The sequence below is a fragment of the Asparagus officinalis genome, chromosome 8 (genome assembly GCF_001876935.1).
Source record: "Asparagus officinalis chromosome 8, Aspof.V1, whole genome shotgun sequence".
NCBI classification, from domain to species: domain Eukaryota; kingdom Viridiplantae; phylum Streptophyta; class Magnoliopsida; order Asparagales; family Asparagaceae; genus Asparagus; species Asparagus officinalis.
Genome location: NC_033801.1, coordinates 6,636,209 through 6,650,938, shown reverse-complemented (window position 1 = coordinate 6,650,938; position 14,730 = coordinate 6,636,209). Strand labels below are relative to the sequence as shown.

At 33.4% G+C, this 14,730-nt stretch overlaps 1 protein-coding gene and 1 long non-coding RNA gene across 2 annotated transcripts; both read right to left on the bottom strand.

Moving 5' to 3' along the window:
- LOC109822574 lies at positions 1,641 to 3,754 on the bottom strand. The gene is made up of 3 exons (XM_020388788.1): positions 3,406 to 3,754; positions 2,596 to 3,067; positions 1,641 to 1,723 (listed from the first exon to the last, which is right to left on the bottom strand). Exons 1-2 carry the CDS (start codon positions 3,688 to 3,690, stop codon positions 2,597 to 2,599), a joined length of 756 nt encoding a protein of 251 aa, XP_020244377.1. The 5' UTR covers positions 3,691 to 3,754; the 3' UTR covers positions 1,641 to 1,723; position 2,596.
- On the bottom strand, positions 8,754 to 14,208 carry LOC109822172. Its single transcript, XR_002242045.1, has 5 exons — positions 14,001 to 14,208; positions 12,407 to 12,518; positions 11,875 to 11,945; positions 9,422 to 9,506; positions 8,754 to 9,007 (listed from the first exon to the last, which is right to left on the bottom strand). It is a non-coding gene; the product is annotated as an uncharacterized LOC109822172 (long non-coding RNA).

Sequence of the window (14,730 nt, the reverse complement as noted above, 5' to 3'; positions counted from 1 at the left end):
TCTGGCGACCGCAACAGCATTTAGGCGGCGCCGGCCCGTATGGTCTGGGTGTTCGGTCCGTCACTTGCAGATGGCGAATCGTCGTATGGTTCGCGTGGCCCTCACTTTTGGAGGCCGTGGGCCCGAGACACGACGACTGTCCGGAGGCGGCCGCAACAGGGTCCATGTGCATTCACGTTCCCGAGCATTGTTGAAGGTGATGTCCTGGGCGGTCCCATGAGTTTGAAGGGGGCGGCGGCAGCGAAGGCCGAGGTCGGCCCGATGGTTGATATGGAGGAGCGGAGTGGGGCTGCGATGCTGCTGAACATAGATTAATGAACCAATCAGATTGTTCCTCCTTTCATCAATAGTGTGTTATTATTATAACACATCATTAAGATATTTATAACATCATTAAGATATTTTACTGGGTGAGAGGTGTGATTCTAAAAATGGGTGTAAATTTGGTTTCAAGAACAACGTTAGATAACGTACAGTGCAGTTCCGCTTAATATGGCGTGTGTAATTAAGTTTTTTGTATTTTCTTGGTCCAAGTTTATATAAGCAGTTCTAATGTGGTCGCTTTGCATATTTGCCTTTGGAGCAAATATGCCTTCAGGTTCTTCATCAAGCAATTTGTGACATATATACCAGTTACAAACACAAATGCGCAACGTGGCAAAATTTAAAATTCTAAAGAGTTAATTCTGGGTTTCTCTCGCCAATAATAATCTGTTCATCTCAGAATATAATAAACAAAAAAACACACTTAGATAGAAGGCCCAACTGCTTTGTAATCAGTTGAATGCTTTTTTTATTCTTATTTTAACACATCACAATTTTACAACTTCCAAAAACGTAATAGCAAGAGAAACCAATCTAACAAAAGGAAATATATGCAAATTTCTCTTTCATTTTCATTGCATTGTTCACCTTTTCAGGGTGCAAGATAGCCAAACAGCCGAGCAATTTCTCACGTTTACCTGCCACTTTCTCTCTCCTGCAAACTAAAAATATTAAGGTTGCGTTTGGATTCGAGGATTTGATTTCAAATTCCAGAATTGAATTCTGAAATTTGAAATCCAGAATTTCAAATTCAATTCCTTTGTTTGGGAAACATCCAAATTTGAATTCCAGAATTCAATTTGAGATTCATGTTTGGCAAACTTTAGAATTTCAATTTTAAAAATTTCAATTGAGTTGTTTGCCATCTAGTAGAATTCTAATTCCTAAACTAAAATTGTAGCTCGAAGATAATTTAGAAATAAAATACTCAAATTACATAAGGTTTGCATCGAAATTGGTGGAAATAAATGCCTCAAATAGTATAGCACATATCCAACCAACAAGACATATAGATAAAATACCTTAAAACATCGAATGCAGTGATGTCAATAGTTCACCTAATAATCACCATAAAAATAACCGAAATCATTCATCAATAAAACTTTGTAAACTTCTCCATCACTAACCAAAACAATAAATAAAGTAGAAACTTCAAATATTGCATATAACAATTCAACAAACTAGAGATCCAAAATATGTTCGAGCTACAATTTTAGTTAATATTTCCCCATTATACAATATCATTCTTAAATTGTTCTCGCTCTAGTTTCTTTAAAACTTTTACATCTGATTCAAATAAGAGTTTCTTTTTGTTGCTTATACACTTTTGCTTTGTATTTCTTATTGCAGCTTTCTCTCCCCAGTTCAAGAGGTCCTGCTTTGCGAGGTCTTAAATCACCTGAAACAATAAGAAGACCAAATGAGCTCCATTTTAAAGTGTGATACTATAAAGGAATCTCAAGAAAACAAAAGAAGGAAGCACCCAGGTCAACAAGAATCCAAAATGTGAGCTGGATTATCCTTATGTTAAACGCAAAATCAAACGCAAAATCAAACGCAAAATCAGACCCAAATTGCAGTCAAAGACCCCCAAGTTTCCAAACTAAAATCCAAAGATAGCATGATGACTGAACTCACGAGGATAACTCTCAGTTCAAATCATCGTTGGGTAGTTAGACATCAATAATTCTCATGAGGCTAGTGGAAGAGACTGCAGTGCAGAACAAACAACCGTCATCTGCTTTCAGACTCAACCTTCAATTAGGCGCAACTGAGGATATGAGACTAAAACTACAAAATAATTCAATTGGGAGGAGAATGGTGTGTATAGCTGTCAATGGGCCAAACGGAGGACAGACTTTTATCGAATTTCAGTTGCTCTGCTAGTTATGTACTCATTTGATGTATATGTGCAATGTCTAAGCCCGGCAAATTGTAAGCAAGTAATATTTTGTGCTATTTGAATTTTGAAGGCAGAAAGAAGGCCATGCATACTAATGGGCATGTAGATCTGTAAGCTTCAAATGTTGGTGGAACAACAAATTATGTAGTATTTGTTCCTTAAATGCTCAAGAGTATGTACGAGTTCCAGTCCTTAACAAACTAATCAAGAGATGATTCAGATTACTGTGCAAGTTACTAGATATTGTCATGAGAACCATATAGCATGAACTATTGACGAGAATATAGGAAACTGCTGCAAGTGAACTAAATAGATGCACACATAAGAAGATGCAAAATAGATGCAAAAGTTAATGAGTTATTTTTTACCTTAGTCTGAGTTTTCAAGACATAGCATAATCCAATCTAACTTTTGATTGTCTGGAAGTAACTTCAACATTCGGAAATCATGTGTAGAACCATCAATGAATCTCTTAACCGCCCTTAAAAATTGATGTGGAGGAATACCCCTCACTTTAGATACCTCGGCATAAATCTCCTCGCAATCAGCTTTTGGTGGGTTCGTACTCACTAGATACTCCTTTAGCATCTCACCAACATCACTTACTGCATTTGCTAAAGGGTCAATCTTGAGCTTCTTATTGGATTTAGAAGTTGAAGATTTTGAAACCTCTCTGCTAGAGCTCTCCCCTTCATTCGCACCTTCCATATCCATAGCTGCAATAGAATCATCAATTTGTTCTGCACCCTCGCCAGTTGCTCTATCGGTGCCCACTAACACACATATATCATCCCAGTTCTCAATAGCTTTGTTTTGATATGCCTTGGCATCTGAATTTACCTATGCAAGCATGAGAACATACAAAAACATAGTGAGACAATCTAGTAACACAATTATTCAATACGGTGAAAACAACTATCTACATATGTATGTATTAAATATCTTTCCGTATGCATGGATGCCTATGTTTAATAAATAGATTGACTTCACAATCAAACATCTCAGTACTCTTGCTGACATGATTCTTTTTCGCCATGTATGAAAGTTTCCTTTTATCAACAGCTGGTAAATTGCATATAAATTGCATCAGATTTACTTTAAAACATGTATATAAGAAGACAACTCAACATAGATTCTTCATGATGTTAAAAACTTACAAAAACATAGATTCAACATACCTCACAATACTTGGTCCAATCTACCAAGTCCTCAATAGTAATTACCACCATTTTCTTATCATCGTCCCATCTGAACTTGGTTTTTGTCCTTATTTCAGTGATGATGGCATAGTGTCTCTTCCAAAGTTTTACCCTATTCCTTACGTGATCCACCGTGATAGACAAACCCAATTTGGATTTTAACTCATCAACAACAGCTTGATAAGCTTGAGGCTTCCAATCCCCCTCACCTTTATTGCCTTGGTTTAGTTGATTGTAAAACACGGCCGTCAATATCATGTCCATTTGTGGATTCCAAGTAAGATAGCTCCTTTTCCTACCTCCTTGTGTAGGAGGCAAAGTCTCTTTACCTTTTCTAATCATTGCCTTAAAAAGAAGGAAATCATATCAGTAGAAAAACTCTAAAGTCAGAGAAACTTCATTGAACATACCAAAAAGAAGATATTATAACAAATCAATATAATGGGGTGGTTTGTCCCATTAAACTCCAACTCAGTTCCTGCATACTTGGAATATAACAAATCAATATAATGCTAGTGTATTTAATGTGTCCATCCAGAGGGCTCTTTTATGAGCACGTACATCTTCACTCCATGTTATCTCTTTGATGCTAGACCTTCTTCTATGACGGTATGCTCCAACTACCATTATTATGAAAGTCACAATTATGATAACTAGCTTTTTTTCCCCATCATCTTCACCTACTTCTTCCCTTGTGCGTTTCCTTTGACCATGTAAACTTTGTTGGTCTGACATTTTCTCCTAAACTGTTTCATCATAAAAAATTAATGTGTAAAACTATACTTATCTAAGAGATAGAATTAGACCATGTAACATGGAGTAAATGTAAATACGACTGATACTAATGTACACGGACTTTCCCTTCTTCAAATTATTCACAATTGCATATAATTCATCAATTACATATATGATGGGTAGCCTAATTAAATTTATCCTATAACAACACAGATTGCAATACGGACATTTTTGTTCTAAAAGAATTATTTGTGTTGAAAACGTTTCAATTTTGACATGTCGAAAAATGTCACTTATTTCCAGAAATTTTGCAAAATGAAAATTCAATACACTAGCCTCCTGGTATTTTACACAGTGAAAAATTACTATCATCGCATGATCAATTTTGACATAGTCCTATGCAAGACTTGCAACTATAATCGCATGTAATTGAGATAATATTCCTTGTCATTAGAGTTATTTACCTTTAATTTTTAATTAAACTTTGTTCTTCCAAAAACCTCTCTGAAAGTGTGCTCCCAATTTCCAATGGGAAGATATCCTTCTGCAAGCGTTAACATCAATTGATCATGAATAAAATGCCAAAATCTATAAAATTTTGATTTCAATAGTCCTATTTGAAATCAAAGAGCCCAGAACTCTCACCTCCTGAACAAACCACTGAAGCAGCTCACACTCCCCTGATCAACCAACGATCAATTGATTTTGGCTCGACCTCCTGAACTCTCACCTCCTGAACATCAATTGGTCAGAATTATTCGGGATATCAACCAACGCTTGGCTCGACCACGATCTCAATCTCCCCTGATCAACTCCAAACTACAACACAAATCAGAAAACCAATTAAAACCCACTTCAGCAAACAGTTCAAATTCAGGAAAAATAAATTGCAGTTCTCCTAGATCTAGAATCTCACCGTTGTATTGCCGTCGTCGTTTAGATCGTCGTCGCCGGTTGGATCTAGGAGCTAGGGTTTTGATGGAACTGAGAGAGAGCGAAGATCTGAGAGCTGAAATGGGGGGAGAGAGAGAGAGAGAGAGACCGGGGGTCGAGAAAAGAGAAACGCGGAGGCGGAGGCGGATGCGGAAGCGAGAGAGCGATCGCGGGTCAAAAAAAAGAAGAGCGGAATTGTAAATGACAGGGTGCAGTTAGGGATTTAGATTTATGAGGTTATTATGGGCTTTCAAGGTTAAATGGATTTGGGCTAATATCTGATATTCAAATTCTTTTGAATCCAAACACTGTAATTGGGCCAATTATAGAATTTGAAATGAAATCCTTAAATCCAAACAGGCCAAAGAATTGCAAATTTCCCTTTCGCTTCACATATTTCACCTTTTTAACCAAATTAAGAAATTTCTCATGTCATTTATCTGCCCCTTTCAGCTGCAGCCTTCTCCCTATCCTTCATTGATTCGACACAAAATTTTCAATACCTGTTTAACCAAAGCTTTACGTTTGAAGGAAATGAACCTAATCTCTGACGGTTTTGTAGGATGCACGCGCAGGCGCTGACGCTGGCGGTGCTCTCTGGCGCGGCAATCATGCACTATTACTGCTTGTGTTTAGACTTGTGTTAGACTTGACGGTGTCATCTTGGAGGTTAAGGTGAAAACCCTTTTAAGGGAATTACTAGAGTTAAAGGCTTAGAGGGGTTGTTTGCCAAAAATACAAAACAACACCCAGTTAGGCTAGCCATAATGCCTATTCCCTACAGTCAAAGAAGAAACAACATTCAGTTAAGAGGTGGAGCTCCTGTGACACACAAGCCGAAGCCGAGGAGCTGCAACACCAATTAGAGCACGGTAAGAACAACACATATATACACTCTCTCTTAGTAATTTAAGTTATAAGTATCTTCTCTCTTATATATGTATAATATATGTATATATATATTACTCTTATATAAATATACTCTATAGTGTATATTATGAATTACAGTTATATATATATATATAATATAATATATATATATATTATATATAATATATACTATAATATTAATTATATAATATATAATATTATATATATATATATAATATATATATAGGGAGAGGTTCTAATAAAAACCTCCTTATGCTAAAACTAAAAACTCCTCATCCATTGATCTAGATGAATCCAATTGTTAGGATTCAGTCAAACAGTCAACAACTATGCATTAATTACCATTAATTACCTCAACGCAGTGAATCCAGATTCACTACCTCAACGTATCTCGATCATTGCAGTGAATCCGGATTCACTGCAGTGAATCGCGGATTCACTGCGTTGATGTAATAATGCATGTGTTTAATAAGGTAATTAGTGCATGTGTCGTTGACTGTTTGACTGAATCCTAGCCATTGGATGAAGGAGGTTTAGTTTTTAGGCTAAGGAGTTTTTATTAGAACCCTCCCTATATATATATATATATATATATTATATATATATATATATATATATATTATATATATTATGGGAAAAGTGAATCTATTGTTTTTTACGATTCGTTCCGTTGAACTTGATCTACACCTTCTTAGACCCAAAACACTCAATTTTGAGATGAACTCGTCGTTTTTAACCCTTCGTTGAGCCGTGCAAAAAGTTCTATTCATTCGAAACGTTAAAATTGCGGCGAATGGATGAATGGGTCAAAACACGACAGGTTCATCCCAAAATTGATGTGTTTAGGTCTAAGAACGTATAGATCAAGTTTAACAGAGCGGATCGCAAAAATAATTAGGGAATGATGTGATTTAGGCCACGTCCTTAGGTGGAGCTTAGGGTGTCACATTAGATTCACTTTTCCATATATATATATATATATATATATATATATATATATATATATATTATAATATATATATATATATATATATAGTATATAATGGAAAAGTGAATCTAATGTGACATCCTAGGCTCCCACCTAAGGACGCGCCTATAATCACATATCATTTCCTTTTTTTTCGATCGCTCCGTAACTTGATCTACGACGTTCTGGTAGACCCAAACACACCAATTTTGGGGTGAACCCGTCATGTTTTGACCCTTTATCCACTCGCTGCAATTTTAACGGTTTCGAATGAATAGAACTTTTTGCACGGCTCAACGAATGGTCAAAACACAACGGGTTCACCCCCAAAATTGGTGTGTTTGGGTTTTAGAACGTGTAGATCAAGTTCAACGGAGCGGATCGTAAAAAAATTTAGGAAATGATGTGATTTTAGGCCGCGTCCTTAGGTGGAAGCCTAGAGTGTCACCTTAGATTCACTTTTCCATATATATATACTAGGTGGAATGCACGTGCAATGCACGTGGTAAAATTTTTAATATTATTTTTAATTTTAATTATATTTAGGGAAAGTTTTGGTATAAATTTATTGAATGTAGACTATATTTCAAGTATATGAATCAAAGCTATAAATTTAAACGAATAATCTCCATAATTTCATTATAGAACACTGATATCTTATTGAAAATAGATTGCATAATTTTGTCGATGAACTGTTTGATAAACGTAATGAACAAGCAGCAATCATTCCCCAAATACAAGGCTACATGAACCTTATATCTTATGCTAGATGAATGCATGATGATCAAGTAGCAGATGCTGTGTTGAGGCTTAGGCAAATAAATAACCCACATCTTTAGCATCAGAATGTTTGTATATTAATGTTAATATGTTTAAATTTTTTTATGTTGAAAATTGGTTCATATCCAAAACGCAAGCTCAATAAAGAGTTAGTTGATTTGCTTCCTTCATAATTCAAGCTATGCTGACTTGTTATGTTGCCTAATATTTCATTGGATCATAATTGTCATTTTTCTATAGCGATAAACTTGTGATTGTAAGCAAGAAGAAAATTCAAGAACTCAAGTTTTATGGTTAATTACAGATTTTTTTTCTTAATGTGTAGTGATATCCACTTATCATCTCTATACATATAAACGACACATTCGTAGATGGAATAATTTCTTCATCATTTGGATGTATGTTACAACCATTTGAATAAGAGAATATGATAACTTCAATTCAATTAAATGTCGTACAACACTTTTGATATCGAACTCCTTTAGCATCAAAAGTTTAAAGTACCGTACTAAAATTTTAGTAGCAATAAGTGGCTAATCCCTTTAGATTGAGGAATTATAGTGCTCATGAAGTCTGCTCTTGGAAATTGATTGCAATTGTTGACTGCTTTAGAGTTGATTGCTATGTTGTCTTCCACCTGTCCAATTTCAGCATGTAAATTAGTAAATGATAGGAAAATATCAAGTTAGAATAATGTAAGAACATCTTTCTGCTAGTTGAAATAGAGAACCAAAGAAAAAGCGTTGTAACTTAAATACTTACATTCCTGAGTCAACAGAGAGTATTTGTCCTCCAATTAAAGCCTTCCGATATTTGACTGTTTTTATAGCAAATGACAGCACTTTTTTAGTTATAAAGATTAATAATGTAAAGAAACTTTGATTGATGGTGCAAGAAAAGAATTACTTACCTGTTAAGGTTCTGAAAGGAGACACAACTTGGGTTTAATCGATCCATTACTTAGCTCACCCTCCTTATTGATAAAGCTGTTGTGACACCTCTTGCACAAGTTACATAAAATAAATACAGAGAATCAGCAAAAAACCTCCATATTCGTGCTAAGATTGCATCAGTTTGATGCTGCAGAAAAGAATTCTCAGATTGTTGCAAACAGGGATTTCCTTGTCTAAAATAAAATTTACCGGGAGCGGTACTTACCTCTCTCTGTTTTTGTGATAACTTGCAAACATAGGTACATGTAACTCAATTAACTCCTTTTTCGCAACCCAAAATATGCCATGATTATGGTCTACTTGAAAGTCCTCTCATCAAATACTGTAGAAACAATACAAGAGTCAAAAAAACAATGCACAATAGCTAGTTAAATTTATATACATGCAGATAGTCATAAAAAATCCTTGGTTTGTGTGGTTGATAATGAAGTCGATGTCTTATGAACATGTCAAATCTATCAGTTTTTATTTACTGAGAAATTAAACATAATGTGCAAAGAGAAGATAGCATGGTAGGATAAATACAAATAATAATAAAGTCTAAAAGAGGTACCATAGATTCAGTTACATTTTTCTACTGCGGATGAACTGTTGTAAGTCATAGCATGTTCTGTTGAGATACTTTGGCACCATGGTTGAGAGAGAGCCACACAGGCGTATCAAAAAATACGACACCAGTAAAACATTGTGTAAATGATTGCAAAGATAAGTTATGTTCTAGCAGCTTTTAGTTTACCTTAGATTACAATGAAAAGGAATTGCTTTCAGGTACAAGTTGAAGACTGTATTTCCATCTCTGTCAGTTTCACTTGTATCAGCTCCTTCATAAAAGCAGTTTTAACACACGTTTATCTGCAATATATGAGAAGCAAATACCAAGAAAATACAAAGAAAATAATGTAATGTTATTACTTTTATTCTTAGCAATTCGGGTTTTTACTTTTATTCAAAGTGATGATAGATCTATCAAACGGAAACATGTTTTATCTTCAGCTGGGTAAAGATCCAAATTTTGTATGGTAACCTCATGTCTTAAATCACGCATCAGTTTGGCTAAATGATAAAATGGCAGCAATGCTAAAGCACCCTCAAATATTTCTGATATTCATAGTATGTAAAAATAGGCCTTAGGTAGATATCCGACTTCACGTCCACTTGCATTTCTGAAGTTCCTAAATTCCTAGCTTAACACGAATTGTATTTATACTAATATTTAGTTAATGCATAAGTTTTTCACTGAGTACGGAAAATATTTATAACAAAATTAATAGCTGAGTTTTAGTTAAAATTATTTACACTTTAAAATTGTTACTTTATGATTTTCATATATGCGTACCCGAACTTAAATATTTGAATGTTAAAAATACAATTTTTGATAACACAATCGCACAAAAGTTGATATAGCACCAACCATTAATGTCAATGTCCATGTATGTCATATGACAATAATATATCTAACGTTGCTTGGGCGCTTTATCGATTCTAAAAGGATGTGAATTTGGTCAAATGAGACAATAATATATCTAACGTTGCTTGGGCGCTTTATCGATTCTAAAAGGATGTGAATTTGGTCAAATGAGATTGTTCCAAATAAAAACTACTCAAGTTGTTAATTGATTGAAATCTGGATTCTAATCTTTTCAATTAAGGCAAGCCAATTAAATTTGGTTTTTCAGAGACAAAAAACAATTCAGATCCTTAATCCTTAATAAATAAAGAACCAGCAACATCAGTCTACTTATTATTAAATTATTATGGTTATCCATAAATTTTGTTGTTTATAACCCCAGTATGCAATCACAGTGCAATTTGGTTTCTAATTTAAAAATCAAAACTGAGGGTTCCACCAAAGATCTGTGTCCCTATCGTGTTAGATAAATCTAAGTAGTTAGTATTTCACTCTAACATTTTAAATTACTTTAGGTGTCACAACTAAAATCAATAGTTGTGTAGTAGTCTCTTACATAAGTGAACACAAGCCTATTTTATCGTATCTGTATAGGACTAATAAAGCTAATTTTCTAGTATCTAAAAATCTAAAAATTGGATTAAAACCAAGAGTACGTCCACAATAATTGGAAACGAAGTAAAGTCAATATACAAATAGATTAACTCCAAATATTGATTGTTTTATACTAAAATTATCAAATCTTACTTTTTACTTGTTTAACATGTTTTCATTGTCAGATACCCTCATTTAGCACAAGTTTCACAACTGAAACATGTTTACTTCTATTGACTACTAAAATCTAAAGAATTTGAGTAAAAAGTCATATACTTTCTCAAGTAATTTGGATTAATGATATAAAATTTCCAGGTCTAATTGCTGTAACTTTAATGAAATTAAAACTGTCATTACAGAATAAAAATTACTTATCTTGATTATGGTTCTGCAATAAAGTACCACCTTTAGTTATAGAGAGGAATTTGCAGCTGGCACTTTTCATTCACACACACGTTAGGTGAATCATAACAGTGACAAATATCTATTTGTGCTAGGCTTGCGTCAGTTGTGGCTGCAGAAGAGAATTCTCAGATTGTTGCAAAACAGATAATATTTCATCTAAAGTAAAAGTTACCTCTCTTTGTTTTTGGGATTCCTTGCAAGCATGGGATCATTTAACTCAGTTAAATTTTTTTCAGCAGACCAAAATATGTGTAGATGTTGATTTGTCCAGTTTTCTTATACAAGTTCACAAGATTAATTTCTTTGGAATGAGCAACATAAGGACCTATATATCATTTACATTAAAGGTGGAGAATTACTCACATGAGTAATTTCAAAAAGTTCACAATCTACATTTTTTTGCCAAACAAGTCCCAGTGCTGTGTTAAATACAATTGTATGCAATATGCCTGCATTCAATAGATTTAAATTATCTAGAAAATAAAAGTGATTCAAACTATCAGTTAATGAAAAATATGAAGTTACAAAACTAATAGAAGGCAAGTACAATCACTAATAAAAGTTGAATACACGAATATTTATAGCATGTAGACTAAATAAAGAAAGCTAAAATAAGTGAAACAACATTTCAAAGAAAGATAATGCTAATGTTATTAATTTCAAATCTAACATTTTGGAGATGTTTGTATATATTGATGTATTCCGACAAGAGGAATTATATTGTTAAATTAGTTATTTTAGCTTGGATGAAGTAATTTTTAAGAAATAAATATGGCACATACCTGATAAGGTTTTTTCTTCATGATATCGATTTGAGATACACCTTGCGCAAGCAACTTCTTCACTCTACCATCTGTATAAAGTTTAGACAGACACTCATGCGCTTATGCAATAAAACCCCAGATTAAAAGTTGTGGTTACTGGTTGCATATAGAGGAATTTTAATGGTCGTGCAACTTTTACAAATCATAGAGTTATCAATGGTACTCTTTTTAAATTCATAAGCATCAGTAATTTCTAATGTTAAAAAATCTACAGTTAAATAATATCCATTTTATGGAAATCTCCATAAAATCTAACAAATCTTCACTTAAATACCCATTTTATGGAAATCTTCATAATTAATTTCTACACATTTTTAATTCTTTATAATAAATCTAACCAGAAAATTCTTTAACATGTGATTAAGAATCTTCACTTAAATACCCATTTTATGGAAATCTCCATGTTTATTCCAACTCTCATTTGTAAGTAATTAGACAGATCTAAGGGTTTAAAAAGTTGCTACAGAATTTATTATTGAGAAACACTTACTGGAAAGTTTAGAATTATCATCTAGCCTTCATGTGCTTCTACGCTCTTGACAACGGTGACGGGGCATGCTCCATTGTTAACTACATAGTTGCTAACACTGCCCATAATAACCCTGAAGGAAAGACGAAAGACAGTCAGAGACATTAACATTATTGGATTAGAAAATAATCTTTGAACAACTATAACTACGAATTTGAAAAGATGTTCATGAACGGATTGGCTTCACTTGATTGCTGCATGCTTAAGCTCGTTTTATTTTATTAGTTAATGAATAGATTCAAACTTGATCAGGCTCACTTACTACATATTCATACTACACCTGTCCTATGGCACGACAATATGGTACATGTATCCTATGATTCCGAAACTTTCATATAATGAACAGAGGCCTTATTGCATTTAAAGAATGATAAGGTGGGTAAGAATCAACTCAAATTGATCTTTAGGGGAGGAACTTGGTGGAAAATGACAACAGATAGTAACTTCTCTGTTCATCAAAAATGTCTAATGCTATCTTTCAGTATCTTCAAATCTACTGCGTCATGATGGCAGGACTAAGCGCATTTGAACATTAAATAAATTAGAGTAACATTATATATTAAGCTAGTAACATTAAATTGCAAATAATCTTGCGTTTCATGAAAGAAAAAAACATATTGAGATTGATTATTGTATAGTTAGAGAAAAGATAGTTGAAGAGAAAAACATTAAGGCTTGACACCACCGTCCTGTGTCTATGCAACATTGTTGGCAACATATAAAATTTCAAAGCATCCCCTACCCACATCACACACACAAACAATCCACCAGAACAAATAAAAAACAGTGTCCTACCCCTTCATAGTGTCAATGAAATCAGATTAAGTTTTAGTTATGTTGACAGAAGGAATGCTAAAGTCTCCACTTTAACTGGAAAACAGTTCTACATAAAAATTTAGAAGATTTTCAGTTATTATAATTTTCTTTTAGCGATATTGAAATCAAATTTAATACCTTAGGACTAATTTCTTAATTTCTTAACTTGCTTAATTAGATATGCAAAGTACTAATTCATTTTCCCAAATATTATGTTCATATTATACTTATTTTAAATATTCTAAAATTCCTTGAACTTATTTCTGCTAAAGCTCTTCAAGTCAGACCCTTGCCTTGCAGCTTTGATCCCATTTGCACTTTCACAACATTAGATTAAGTTTTTTATTATTAAATACTAAATTGCTACATGCATTTTCCCCATCTTGATGGTTGCTTCAAATGTAAAAGTCAGTGGTTTTTCCATCAATATTAGATAACAGAATCAGAGTATTAGAGACATAATAGTTGGTAGTACATGTTTTAAGATTGGTCTCAACATTTAATTTTTTTTTAAATACATATATTTGATTTCTTATAACTAATTCCCAGTCATCCCTCTGGAATTGAGTCATAACTTGTTTACAGAACATAAATGATAAAACCACCGATGAAGAGCAATCATGTGTGTAAATTGAACATTTTAACACATAAATGTATAACAAAGAGCAATCATCCAATATAGTACCAATTAAACCGACGACTGTAAAAGGGTAAAAGGGCATGAAAATCTCGGGTATACCTGAAAAAATGATGATGATGAGGACTCCTGAAGGAACATGCATATTTGATAGCCTTGTCACTCACATTCGCCTCTAGAATGACCTTATATCACATTTCTACAAGCAACGCTTTAAAAAATCAACATAATCATCAAATAACCCTTCCGACAAATTCTAAGAATGAAATGAGATTTAGCATGCAATTTTATATTTCTAAACAAGAAAAAGAAAGAAATAGAGTTGACTTACACTTGTAGGTGAAAACATCAAACCATTAGCTGGTCCTCCATGACCGCTAAGAATATCTAATAGATGTCCATTTCTCATTTAGCAAACAAAAACCTGAAACTCAAAATAACATGAAACTGTCAAGACAAGAAAAAAGTAAATCTTATGAGCATAACTAAAACAGACAGTTTAATATATTAAATACCTTCTCTATAGAAAGCTATTGTTTCCTCTCAACAGGTTTAGGAAGCTTTGTGTAGTCATCATCTTTCTTGCGAACGACTCATCAACGATATTTTTTGTGCAGTATAGATAAGGAAAAAATACTTGACATGCAAAATTAAATTAATAAAGTGAACTATTCTATGAATATGTATTTAGATTCACATAATAGAATGTTAAATTAAAGTAAATAATTGCAATAACAATCAAAGCAAGCAAAAGTTATCAAACAACTATAATAAAGTAAAAGTTATGCAAAAGCTTATGAAAAGCACATTTAAAATCTTTAAACCACTTTGT

Bases quoted from the DNA above. Each gene is read 5' to 3' on its own strand.
- LOC109822574 (XM_020388788.1), bottom strand. From the start codon at position 3,690: ATGGACATGATATTGACGGCCGTGTTTTACAATCAACTAAACCAAGGC. The intron at 3,068-3,405 runs GTATGTTGAATC...ATGCTTGCATAG, and splicing joins ATTGGACCAAGTATTGTGAG to GTAAATTCAGATGCCAAGGC.